Below are 13,620 nucleotides of genomic sequence, written 5' to 3'. Positions count from 1 at the left end.
ACACTGGGGAGGGTACTAATGCAAATTGGAGAAGTCGATATTGATGCCGTCTCATTGGACACTGCCAGGACGGAATTCAAGGTGTTCTTCCAATTTGTGGGTGGCCTTGGCTTGGCTGTACACGAGTACTGGTGGGCGTGGAATTTAAGTATTTGACAACTAGGAGGTCTGCCTGCAGTTGCAGTGGACATGCTCAATGAAATGGTCTCCCATTCCACATCCATCCACCCCAATTTAGAGGAGGTTGCATTGCGAAGCACCATATGCAATAAATGAGCCCTACAGGATCACATGTTAGTTCTCTTGGAAGGACTGTTTGGGGGCCCCGAATGGTGGTGAAAGAGGAGGGGTAAGTGTAGCCCTTCTTGTGGTCACAGGGTGTTCCTTTCCTTGGGCTTTTAACTCATTCTAAACTTACTCACTCCAATATAAAAGATTTAGCTCCCAAAGATTTATCCAAAATTATTGGGCAGGTGACTTTCACTGACAGTTGGAATCAACTAAATCATAATGAAAATGCATTTTTAACCAAGTGAAATTACAGTGCCCAATAGAAATGTAAACTTAAGAGCTGAAAACTAACACTGTTTAAGATTTTCAAGGAACACTAAGCAAAACTCTTCCCCTTCCTCTAACCAAATGGAATAGGATTGCTTACCTCTGATGCAGATGCAGGTTAGTTAAAGGGTAGAGATGCCAGGCAGCATGTAGTCTGTGGGGGTCCATATGAAGTGAGAAGAAGAATCAGATTGATAAGCAATTTCCCTGCCACAGCCCACTTATGGGCCTCCTGCACCTCCTTGACAAAGCTGAGCTGCTCAGTGGTTTCTGACCCCACAAGTTGGCTATCACATCAACAGAAATGCCAAGATTTGCATTTCAAAAATAAGGATTCTTTTCCAATGTGGAGAAGCAGAGAAATCTTGGAGTCCAGGACCATGGGTCCATCAAGATTACTGTGCAAGTTAATAGGGTGGTTAAGAAGGTGCATGGAGTGTTGGCCTTCATCAATCAGAGGCCTGAGTTCATGAGACACGAGGAAATGTTGCAGCTCTGGTTAAACTACACTTGGGGTGTAGGGTTCAGTTTTGGTCACAGGAAGAATGTAGATCCTTAAGAGAGGAGATTTACCAGGATGCTGCCTGGATTAGAGAAGTTGGACAGAGCTAGGGCTTTTTCCTCTTTGGTGTGACGAGGGCTGATTTAATAGAGCTGGGCAAGATTTATGAGGGGCTTAGATATGGTGGGCAGCCAGCACCATTTTCCTTGGGCAACAACAGCAAATACCAGAGGACATCGGTTTAAAATGAATGGAGCAGAGTTTAGGGGAGACACCAGTGGAAATATTTTGTTTGTACCCAGAAAGTGGTGAGTGCCTGAAATGCATTGCTGGGGTAGTGATGTATCCTAGTGCAATAGAGACAGTTTTCAATAGGCACATGGATGGAAGAAAAAAAGGGTTATGGGTGTGAGATAGGGAAGAGTTAGAATGTTGTGGAGTATATTTACACAAGTCGGCACAACATAATGGGCTGACGGGCCTGTATTGTGCTGTAATACTCTCTATTCTATGAGTGATAGGTCGAAGTAGACACGTACTCTGCATTAACAATCAGTTCTTATCATTGAGGGGAACTGTGCATTCCTAGTAGGAACACAGGAGTGAAATATCAGATTCCAAATGCGGAACTAGTACCAAAAATAAAAACTATTAGTTTAGCAAATGGAGGAAGCACAATTTAATCATGCAATTCAACTAAGTTCTTGTTATCCATATTGGAACATGCTGCATTAACATCTAATGGGGAAAGCTTTATGTTTAAACCAGTTGTTCTCAACCTTTTTCTTTCCACTCACATTCCACTTTAAGTATTCCCTATGCCATCGGTGCTCTGTGATTAGTAAGGGGTTGCTTAAGGTGGGATGTGGGTTGGAAGGGAAGGTTGAGAATCACTGCTCTAGACCCAATTGTTACTGAAATATTTTGCTTGGGAAAACGGAGAATTTTATAACAGTAGATAGATGGAACATTGAAATGCAAAATTGCATCCCATTAGAAAAAATGGTACTTAAAGTTTGAGGAATCCAATCGGGGGTTTTTACAAGATTTGGGAACTAGGTGTGGATTTTGTAAATAAAGGTCCATTCACACCCTCCACATAACCCGCTCGTCTCAGTTAATAATTAATAGTTAGAAAATAAAATAACTGTGGTAATAATAGTAAATGTACAGATTTAGGTGTTTTTCTTTTCTTCAGGGGGTAGGAGGGAGGGAGGAGGTGGGGGGAGAAAATGAAAACATTTTTTGTATCATTTTGTATTATGTTGTAATATTATTTCTATTGATTTAATGTTTGTATTGATGCAAATGATAAATAAAATTTTTTTTTAAATATTTTGCTTGAGAAAAATTGTTATTGGCCCATTTCTTTTGGACATAACGAGTCAATGAGAGACGATTAAAACTGTGGTTTTCAAACTTTTTCTTTCCACCCACATCCCACCGTAAGCATTTCCTCACTAATCACAGAGCACCAGTGGCAAAGGGATTGCTTACGGTGGGACGTGAGTGGAAAGGAAAAGGTTGAGAACCATGGGTTTAAAGAGAAGTGTGATATCCTCATTTTATAATCTCCCTGGTTTCCAAACTGCTGAGATGGATTTAGAGCAAACTATAAATTTGTTTCTTACAAGGACATTTCGGTTTCCAGTCATGACTTCCAAATTAAAGACTCTTTATTTGTAACCCTAGACCCTCTTGGTCTCTCTCTCTTATTCTCTATCAACCTAATTTTGATCTGGGGATGCCTTGCACATTTATCTCTACTGAAGGCTTAGATAGAGTGGACAGCCAGTGTCTTTTACCCAGGGCAGGAATAGCAAACACCAAAGGACATCTGTGCAAAGTGAAGGGAGAGAAGTTTAGGGGAGACATCAGGGGTAAATTTTCCCCCCCAAACATGGTGTGGATGCCTGGAATGCCTTGCCAGGGATGGTGGTGGAGGCTGGAACATTAGGGGTGACATGTGCAAGATGGCTTCTGGGTGCTGGCAGGCCAGCACCGTCACGATGAAGGTTTGCATCCTTTGCAGAATCGCGGCGTGTGACATGTCCCATGTGTGCACTGATTGTGAATGAACGATCCTCCACCTTCCCACAAAACTATTAGATTTTTAACATCCAATTGGTCAGACTCCAACTGGGGGATGACTGGTGTTGGGGGGGCATACTGAAAAGCAGTTCGCCTCACCCCAGAGAACGCCTGGAGGAAGACACAAGTAATTAGTGGAACTCTGTTGGGCACCACTGTGATTGACTGAAGGGCCAATGGGTGGCCTCTCAGATTCACTCAGTGACCCAGCCCAGCGACTCCACATCCACAACAAGAGTGCCACTAATTACTTAACTAACTGGCTGCCTCAGCTCAGGCTCCAGGCGCTCTGGGCGAGCTGCTTTAAAAATTCAATCCCCACCGGCAGACCAGCACCCACTCCCTGATCCTCCACCATCTTCAGTTCCTTCCAGCACCAAACTATTAGATTTTTAATGCCCAATTCAGTTGGGCATTAAAATAGTTAAGGTGGAGGATTCGGGGAGTCCCAACGAGCACAACATGATCCAGGCTGGCAGCTGAGGCACCGAACTACCAGCGCCACTTCTGGGATAGGTTACATAGGTAGATCGGCGCCTGCTGCCAGCCCGGATCGTGCTCGTCGGGACTTGAGGGGGCCTGGGCTCCTAAACTCTTTCTTCTATATTCCAGCCTCAACAAAAAGTCACTCGCTTTCCCATAAACTGAGTGAACACATCAACACCATCTAAATAATCTGGGCAGCAAAGAAACAGCAATAATGTGACTGAGTTGTGATGGATAATAATATGGAATTAAACATCAGTTATGACTGATTCATACAAATCGTCTTCATATTTTATAATGCATGTTATGTCATACTAAGTACAACATTATTATACAGATTAATGTAGTCAAACTTCTCCTCTAGTCACCCGATCAAGGCTTTCCACGCCACCAAGTCTAGAGCAATGGGTTGATGAGCACTGGCAACTCCTCAGCTTCTTCAGTAAGCACCTCCCAACACCAGAGCTCAAATATAGTGCATTCGACTGCGAATTGCTGGCCTTGTACCTGGTGATATGGCACTTCCGCTACATGCTAGAGAGGAGAGTGTTCACCGCCTACACAGATCACAAACAGTGGACCCTCTCTTAAGTATTGGAATTCACCACAGATATCCGCCACACCACCGGCAAGGCCAGTGTAGTAGCCAATGTTCTGTCCCAGCCCACTGTCGCCACAACCTGTGGAGGGCTCGATGTTCCCCAGCTTGCCAAGGATCTGAGGGAGGATGCAGATGACCAGGCGTACCAGATGGCCATCACCAGCCTGAAGGTCAGAAATTTCTGCCCTGCACCAGGAGAACTGACCCTGCTGTGCGACATCTCCACCGGATCCCCAAGACTGATTCTACCTATGACCTGGCAACAGCGGTTTTTCGACCAGATCCACAACTTATCGTATCTCTCCATAAGGTCCATGATCCGCCTGCTCTTGGACAAGTTTGTGTGGCATGGACTCCACAGAGACGTTACCCTGTGAGCTCAAACCTGCTTACAGTGTCAGTGTGCCAAGGTGCAACACACCAAAGCCCCCTTATAGACTTTCGAGCTGGCACAACGCAGGTTCGAACATGTCCATGTCAACATTGTCGGCCCCCTCCTGATAAGCCAAGGTATGAAGTACCTGTTCACGACCATCGACAGATTCATGCACTGGCCAGAGGCGACATCCATGGCTGTGTATGACACAGAGATGTGAGCCCGGGCTTACCTCGCCACTTGGGTCACACATTTTGGAGTCCTGACCCACCTCACTTCGGACCAAGGAGTGCAGTTCACCTCCTCCCTCTGGTCTAACCTGGCGAAATTCTGCAGCAGCCAGGTCCACCATACAACGGCCTACCATCCCCAAGCAAACGGACCGGTCAAACAGTTCTACCACCACCTGAAAGCCACGTTGAAAGCCCAACTGACCGGGCTGAACTGGATGGATGAACTCCCGTGGGTATTACTCGGGATCCGCACAGCACTGAAGAAGGACCTGCCAGCATCGGCCACAGAGATGGTTTATGGCACACTGATTACCATCCTGGGGAACCTACATTTCAACCCCCCCGCCCCCCACCCCGCTCCACAGACCAGCACGTTAGATGTCCTGCAGAGGCTGAGAGAGCAAGCAGATGAACAAACCCCCACCCCCATCCCACCACTGTCCAGATACAGCTCGCCACCCGCCACATTCCAGCAGATCTGCAATCTATACATTACATCTCCACACGCAGAGGACAGCAAGGGACCCCCCCCCCTCTACAGTGCCTGTACAAAGGCCCCCTTCAAGGTACTGTGGAAAGATGGTGTGGTTTTCTTTGGCAACTGACAGGACAGATTCACGGTCGATCGCCTCAAAGTTGTGCACCTGGACTCCGACCTACTGGCCCCAGGACCGCCAGGTCAAGTGCAGAAGTAGACCACCCCATGAGTGTAAGTCAGACCACTCAGAGAGTGGCGGTGATTCTGGGGGGGGGGGGGGGGGTGGGATGTGGTGTAGCGGGCCAAGCAATCGCGTGAATAAATGAGGCAAATCGCCTCAACACAGCAGTGAAGGTGTGCCCGCGGCCTCCGCCACATGTGGGCTAAGGGACCTTCAATTTCTGCAAAGTGGCCCATTGGCCCGAAAGTGACACCACCACACAATGACATTATTTCTGGAACCTGGCAGGCATGTCACCAGAAGTGGCCGTGCCAGCACGGAGATGCGGTGAATTCAAACCAATAAGGTCATTCTTTGGTTCACCCTCACTCAGTGTGGACATCTCTTTACTCAGTAGCACTGTCACAGAAGGCGGCATGCTATCATGGCCTTACTGTGCTGGAGGGTTCATTCTATGGTTTAGTGGTTCTATTTGTGGTTCCATCATGGCCTTACTGTGCTGGAATGCTTGTTCTATGGTTTAATGGTTCCATCAGTGGTTTTATCATGGCTGTTTTATGTGTTGTAGTGGTGTGAAGATTTAATGATTTCAACATATGGAATAAAAGGTTTGTTATAATTGATACATATAACTTGTCTTCATGATATTTTATTACGCATGTTATGTACTAGTACTATGTACAACATTTTATATATTAGTGTAGTCGTTCTTCTCCTCTAGTCACTCAATCAATGCTCACGTCACACATTTGAAAAAAATGCACACAAGTGCCTGAGGTCTGTAACGTCTGCCTCCCGCTGCAGAGCTCAACTCATCATGCATGTTTTAACAAACTACTACCTGCAAAAAAGCACCCCTGGCCCACAACCCCTCCCCTCCTCATGCACCCTCTCCACAATAGGATTTTGTCACGCGGGATGTTGACAGGGAAAGGAGCATGGATAAGAGAACTATGTTGAAAGGTGCTCCACCATTGGCTTCTGGACAAGCTGGTGGAGGCAGGCTCTTTCGCTGCATCAGATGTATTTAGATCAGTGGTTCTCAACCTTTTTCTTTCTATTTGCATCCCACTTTAAGTATTACATATGCCATATCTGTGATTAGTAAGGGATTGCTTAAGGTGGGATGTGGGTGGAAAGAAAAAGTTTGAAAACCACTGCTTTAATCATACCTCATTGACTCATTATGTGAATGGTTTCAGAACTCCAAAGGAAATGGGCTAATGACAATTTTTCTCAAGCAAAATATTTCAGCCACAATTGGGTATGAAGCAATGATTCTCAATCTTCCCCTCCCACCTTAAGCAATCTCTTACTAAACCAAAAACAGAAACTGAAGAAGCAGCAGCTCAACCAGGAATATTGAATGAAAGCCTGATGAGGAGAGGCCCAAAAGGGGCCTTGCTGAACTCAGCAGAGCTTGGTGGGGTGGGGACGGGGGGGAGGGGAGGGGGGTCAGCCCAAGATAAAGCCAACATCCTGAACATGATGGGAACTTTGTGCACTCACTTTACGAACATTGAATCAATAATAAGAGACATGTCGGAACTGATATCAGAAATTAAAGAAATCGTGGAAGATTTAACAGAAAGAATGACGCAAGTGGAGGCTGAGCTGGACAAAAGACAGGCTAATGACTAGAAGACAAAGCAAAAACATGGCTCATAGACAGAAAAGGCCTGATGGACAAGATCGACCATATGGACAATTTCAGCAGACACAATAATGTAAGAATCATTGGATTGAGAGAAGAAATCAAGGGGAAAGACCCCATGAGCTTCTTTGAAACATGGATCCCACAAATTCTGGGGCAAAACAAGCTAAATGCAAGGCTACAAATTGAAAGGGTCCACCGGAAACAGAAGAACCAGCAACCACAACCAGTTCTGGTAAGACTTTTAAATTACCGGGAGCGGGATGAAATCTTGGGAGCAGCATACGAACATTCGAAAAATATCAATGGCCCATTAAATGGTGGACAACGAAAAAGTAATGTTTTTCCAGAACTTCTGCCCTGCCTTGATCAAAGGAAATAATCTGACGGCGTAAAGAGACAACAGAGATCCAAAAAGTTCACCTATTCAATGACTTACCTAGCCAGGGACGTTGAGGGTCGATGTCTCAGAAGGCAATCGAAGAATTTTCAAGCAGTTTTTTAAAATGGCGCTAAAGGGAGGGGTTCTTCTTCTTCAGAGGATTCTGTGGGCCCAATTTGTGGGCTTCTGGGTTTTATTGCTTATTTCACCATCAGAGCTCGGTGTGTGTGTGTGTGTGTGTGTGTGTGTGTGTGTGTGTGTGTGTGTGTGTGTGTGTGTGTGTGTGTGTGTGTTTTGAAAGGGGAAATGTGTATGTTTCTCAAAATATTGCTCAAAAGGGAAATGTTTCTTAAAAGGGAAATGCTGCAGTATCATTTAAAAAGTTGGAAACATTGGTATACAATATTTGTTTGGAAAATAGTATGGATAAAACATTAAAGTTTTTTAGTCTTAAAATAGGTTAAAGTGGGAGGTGAAAAAGGGAAAGGGTCTTAGCATACTTAAAGAAATTAAAAGTAAACAATCTTTCTACAGTTAAAGTATCTTACTAAATTGGAACATGATAAATTGAAGAGAGGATGGGTAGGACAAATAATATAATCTTCTTTTGGTTCAAAGGCAAGAGGAGTAGCAATTCTAATTAACAAAAATACTCCAATTTTAATAGAAGGCACTTTGGGTGACCAGGCTGGAATGAATGTAATGACACATTATAAAATTTAGGGAGAAGCATGGACACTTATGCCCCAAATTATGATGATGAAGCCTTTATGATTGATAGCTTCTGAAAAACAGCAGAGGATATATTGGTCAGAGGAGATTTTAATTTTTACTTGAACCCAATATTAGATATATCGGCAAGAACAGTTATGAAGGAAAAACTGGAAAAAAAACACAATTTCATATACAAAGGATCCAAATCTTATAGATATATGGAGGCAATTAAATCCCTGAGAGCGACTATTCCTTTTACTCAAGGGTACACAATTTAAATACAAGGATTGATTTATTTTTAATATCTTCTCAGATAAAAAGTAGAGTACAGGGTAATATAAACAGAATACCTAGTGAGGCATTTATCAGATCACTCACTGCCAACATTAACTATTGCAGTAATGGAAAAGCAAGAAAATGTATACAGATGGTGTCTTAATTCCATGTTACACAAAAGAACAAATTTCTGTGAGTTTATTAAGAGACAGGTAGAAATATTTTGTGAAAGGGTTAATTGCATCAAAATGAAAGCAATGCCCAAACAATATATTTTTCAATATGTGTTTTGTTTGTAAAAGGAAGTTTAATCTATTGCGTTATTGAAGGTTTTATGATATATATTCTTGAAAAAAAAACCAAAAATAAAATTTTCCAAAAAAAATCCAATCCATTAATAACCACAGAGCATCTATTGTTTGGCAATAGGATGTCACAGGTGCTCTCTGGTTAGTAAGGGATTATTTATATGAGTGGAAAAATAAAGGTTGAGAACCATGGAGTTAGAGAAGCTCTTGTAATGAGATGGAAGACCATACAGTGAAGAATGTGGTCTTCAGACAGCACCAATAAGGTGGGCTGAAGGGTTTTCCATGCACCACTGTTTTCATTGAGGATCCTCTGTGCTTCCACCAGCAGCCAGAGAAGAGGGTTGTGGGGGAAGTGTTGCCCGAGGTTCTTGGCCCATCCTAGTGGATCTAAATGGAGTGGCCGACGAGCTGCGGATGGACAGGCCTGGGAAAAAATGGAGGGCCCTTGTGGTTCAGGCAGCATCCACAGAGCACAACGGCATCAACGAGAGGGTGAGGGGAGCAGGGACTGTGCATTTAGAATTCATTCACCCGTTCTCTCCAAAATGAAGAGCGATATCCCAACACCAACCCAAATGAGTGGGAAAGCTGATTGAAACTGCTGCAACCCACATCCACACAAAACCATCTTCAATAGCTGAATTTTCCATTTAAAACATACAAACCTGTTATGTCTCTGTGTTACTTGGGAGGCTTCTTAAATAACTTAGAGATGCAAGATTCAAGTAACACAACAGATTTTACTTACTGATGCCTTCCACCATTTCAGGAAACTGTTCACACACACTCATATACATACTCCCTACGGTGGGACACTACAGTGAGAAGGGTGTATTTTTACATAGCTACAAAATAGTTCACATTATCCTGATGTTGGATTAAAACTCATTCCTCATCCCTATTTTCTTCCAAAATTAAATTGACCCCCACAACTGATTTGTCCTTACTGAGTGTGGAAAAAATCCCATTAAATCAGCCAACGGGAACAATTCCAAGGGAAGGAAGGGAGTGGGGGTGGAGGGAAGGGAGTGGGGGTGGAGGGAGCGAGGGAAGGGAGTGGGTGAAGTGGGTGGGAAGGGGATAAAGGGGGAGAGGGCTTGGGGCAAATTCGGGACCCCTCTACCTGTTAACTCGGACGTGAGCTTGGTTTCATTCCACCAGATCCACGCAGCCACAGCTATGCTACTGAATTAAATCTGTACGTACGAATAGGGGCGAATTAATAAAGAAGGCAAAAGATATCCCACATAAACGAATCCGATTTAATGAAGTAAACGCAACGCTGGAGAAACTCAGCAGGTACAAACAGTTAGAGAGCGAACTATCTCGGGGAGGGGGATTTACTTAAGTTTTATGAACTACAAACTAAGCGCAAAAATAGATTGGAAGATGCCAATCTTGTTGCCAAAATGAAAAGCAGCTTGGATTTTAAGTCTTTAAAGAGAGACATCATTTGCACATTGGGGCATTAACTTACAATCAGACATTTTCTTATTGAAGCCCGAACGTCTGTTTTGTATTTTATAGAAAGGACACTGTTTGACCTGTTGAGTTTCTCCAGCGTTGAGTGTGTCTAGACTTTCTTGTGTAACAGGTGGAATCTCCAAACGTCCGGTTCCAGGAATGAGTTCTTACCGGGTGGGACGAAGAGCACGCCGCGGATCCTGCCGTCTCTGACCGGGACCCGGGCCACCCCGTCCCGCATGAACCAGCGCTCGTTGACACAGGAGGCGAGGGGCTGCGCCGGGAGCTCCCGGGGGTCGCCGCTCCAGTGGCCCGCGAGCACCTCGATGCGGACCCGCAGCGGCGAGGCGGTCACGTCCCTCTTCACCATCCGGGCGAACGGGGCGGCGGGGCTGAGCGACCAGAAGAGCCCCATGGGCTCGGTGCCGGTGTAGTGTCCGCCCAGGGCCGGCGAGCGGCTCAGGTCCAGCTCGCCCCGCTCGTCGGCCCGGTACAGCGCCGCCGAGCCGAAAGCCTGGCCCTTCTCGTCGCTCAGGGCGGCCCTCAGGGTGACCGGTTGCAGGGGCCTCAGGCCCGCCGCCCGCACCCGCACCGGCTCGTCGAACAGGCACTGGGCGCCGGGCTCCAGCCACAGCCGCACCGCCATCCCGGCTCGGTGAAGCCGGCGGATCCCGGCACCGCACCGCAGCAGCTTCGCCCCGCCGAACATCTGGCTGGTACTCGCTCCCTTACGAGCCGCAAGTTCCTACAGGGATCGGGAGGAGGACCCTCCGCCTTGAGGCCGGCGACTGGAGCGGCGCCTGGTCGCACCTCCGGAGGCGGGGCGACTGGTGCCGCTGGCATAGCAAGGGCTGCTTTCCCCACCCATAATCCTCCACGCAAGTTGGAACCGCTCTATGTTTCCCACAGAGTTCTAGCTATGCCGCGTTTTGAGCTGCAGAGAGCGGTCTCGTTACAGGAGCGGCCAGCCGGGCAGTCACAGCCCCACTGGCCACCCCTGCTCCGACAGCCCTCGCCAACCTCCCATTCCCAGTGGGGTTGGGGCTGTCAGGCAGCGGGACGGGAGCTGTCAGGCAGCGGGGGTAGAGGGTGGCTGTCAGGCAGCGGGGCGAGGGGTTGTCATGTAGCAGGGAGTTGGGTCGCAGGCTGCTCACAGCGGCTGCACATTCAGGTGAGCCTGTCTTTAGTTGCAAGGGGGGAGATTTTGCGGCTTTACAAGGGAGTGTTTAGGCCACCTGAAAGGGCCTTGCCAACTGTTCCAGATACACTCCAGAGAGCTGGCTTTTCAATGTCTCCAGTCAAACACAGATTTGAGGGCCGAAGGGCCATGTCCCGTGCTGTTCTCTTATAAGATCTAAAGTGGAGACAACCAAGTATGTGGTGGAGTTTGAGGCTGGAACAGGAAGATGGTGGATGGATCCTGGTCCAGATCTGGGCAGAAGGGTGGAGATTGCTGTCAGAGCCTGTATGCAGAGACAACCAAGGGCTGCAGATTATGGAATCTAGTAAGGAAGTGTGGACAGGAGGATAATGGGAGGATTACAAAGGCCAGGGAGCTTGGAAAGAAGGTTGTGTGTGGGAGGACCTAGATGGATCACTAGAGGGAAACTAATCAAGACAGTGCTGGTGAGCTGAAATTGTAAAATTCAACATGCATGCAGTTGGGAGGTGATGTTCCTCGTTTGTGTTTATCCTCACCCAGGTAGTGGAGGCCCAAGACACGGTCAATGTGGGAGTGAAGTAAAAGTGCAACTTGGAGCTGCAGTTGGTCATTGGTCATGTGAAGAATCTAGATGCTTGGCAAAGTTATCCCCTGGTGTGCGCTTGGTCTTGCCGATGTGGACACCACATTGAGTGCATCCATGCAATAGACGAGGTTGGAGAAGCAACGCCTCTGCCTTGCCTGGATGGAGATGTGCGAGATAACCTAGGTAGTTGTGGCACCTTCTAGAGCTGCAGGGGAAGTGGGTGGGTGGGAGAATGAGCAAACCAAGGAGTCATGGAAAGTAGGGCCTGCAGAAATAAGAAGAGGGTTGGGTAGGGGACGAGGTGACTGGTGGTGGATTTGACGAGGAGCTGATGGAAATGTGTGTATGTATCTGTATAGATAAAGAATGTTGTGCTAGATGCGGAAAATGGTTGTGAGAAGGAAGGATCAAGAAATTTCAAACTCTTTGGTCTTGGGGGAAGTAGAGAAGGAGCAGACGTGCAGGAAATGGATGTCCCCATCAACTACAGCGAAAAAGAAGCAACGCTTCCTGCAAACAGAAGGCATTTCAGATCTCATGGAGTGAAGGCCTCATCTCTCAAGATATTGGCAGAGACAGGGAAACTGAGAGAAAGACAATGGTGTCCTTAAAAGAGCCAAGGCTGGCAGAGGTGTACTTTGAGTTGCCGTGGGAGTTGCTGAGGTTATAGTGAATGTCAGTTTCCGGTTTCTCTGCTAAGATGGAGACAGACCAGCTTCATCATGGTCTGGTCTGGGGACACCAATACCCCTGAGTGTAATGCCCTGCAAAAGGAAGTGAACACAGTCCGGACATCACTGGTAAAATTCTCTCCACCATTGAGAACATCTACAGCACACATGCACACAGTCCCCTGGCCAAATTTGGCCTGCGATATAATTATATTTGGCCCGCAAGATCATATTAAATATATATTAGAGTTGGCCTGCTGGCCGCCGCGCCAGTATAGCGCATGCACAATGAAGGTAAAAATGAAGACGCCGGAGGTGTGGAGGGATCTCAGAGTCCCGAATCCCGGGGATCGGAGCGCCGCACTCAGCCCGCCCGGCTCCCGGACACACAGACGCGGCTGGAGTTGGGGACCTTCCTCGCTGGGTCTGCGCTTCAGCGACGACGCCGGACCAAACGTCTCGTTGGCGATGCCTTCCCCCTCGCTCCGTGCGCAGCGGACCCTGCCTCCCGCTCCTTTTGTTGGAGACGAGCCTGGCGCCGTGAGATCGCAGTTTAATCCTTCTCCAATCATGGGAGGGGGGTGGGAGCAACGCACTCTTCTCAGCCAATTCCTCCACCGCCCTGGACGCCGGCGTTTCAACAGGGGGGTTCGGGTGCCTTCGTCAGGCGACCGACCTGTTGGTCCAAGACAAGGGGAGAGCGTACAAACTCCACACAGACAGCACCTGAACTCAGGTGAACGTGGAGCTGCGACCCCACATTCCACATCAGGACTGTGTGTAAGATTGGGAGCAGTGAGACGGAAGCTTATTTTGTTCCTGTGATTTAAGCCTTTCTTGGGGTGGGGGGGGTCCTTCTCTGACCACTTGCCTAACAATGAACCTAATCAGATG

At 47.1% G+C, this 13,620-nt stretch overlaps 1 protein-coding gene across 1 annotated transcript in view; it reads right to left on the bottom strand.

Moving 5' to 3' along the window:
- Positions 1-11,132, bottom strand: part of LOC138753879 (acyl-coenzyme A thioesterase 1-like) — a 31,946-nt gene extending 20,814 nt beyond the window's left edge. Inside the window, exon 1 of the mRNA XM_069917416.1 lies at positions 10,479-11,132. Coding sequence (XP_069773517.1) covers positions 10,479-11,016 — 538 coding nt within the window. The 5' untranslated portion in view covers positions 11,017-11,132. The remainder of the gene's footprint in view (positions 1-10,478) is intronic.
- Positions 11,133-13,620: the final 2,488 nt, after the last annotated feature.

Source organism: Narcine bancroftii, chromosome 2 (genome assembly GCF_036971445.1).
Source record: "Narcine bancroftii isolate sNarBan1 chromosome 2, sNarBan1.hap1, whole genome shotgun sequence".
Taxonomy (NCBI): Eukaryota; Metazoa; Chordata; class Chondrichthyes; order Torpediniformes; family Narcinidae; genus Narcine; species Narcine bancroftii.
The sequence above is the reverse complement of the archived record's forward strand: the minus strand, read 5'-3'. Positions and strand labels throughout refer to the sequence as shown.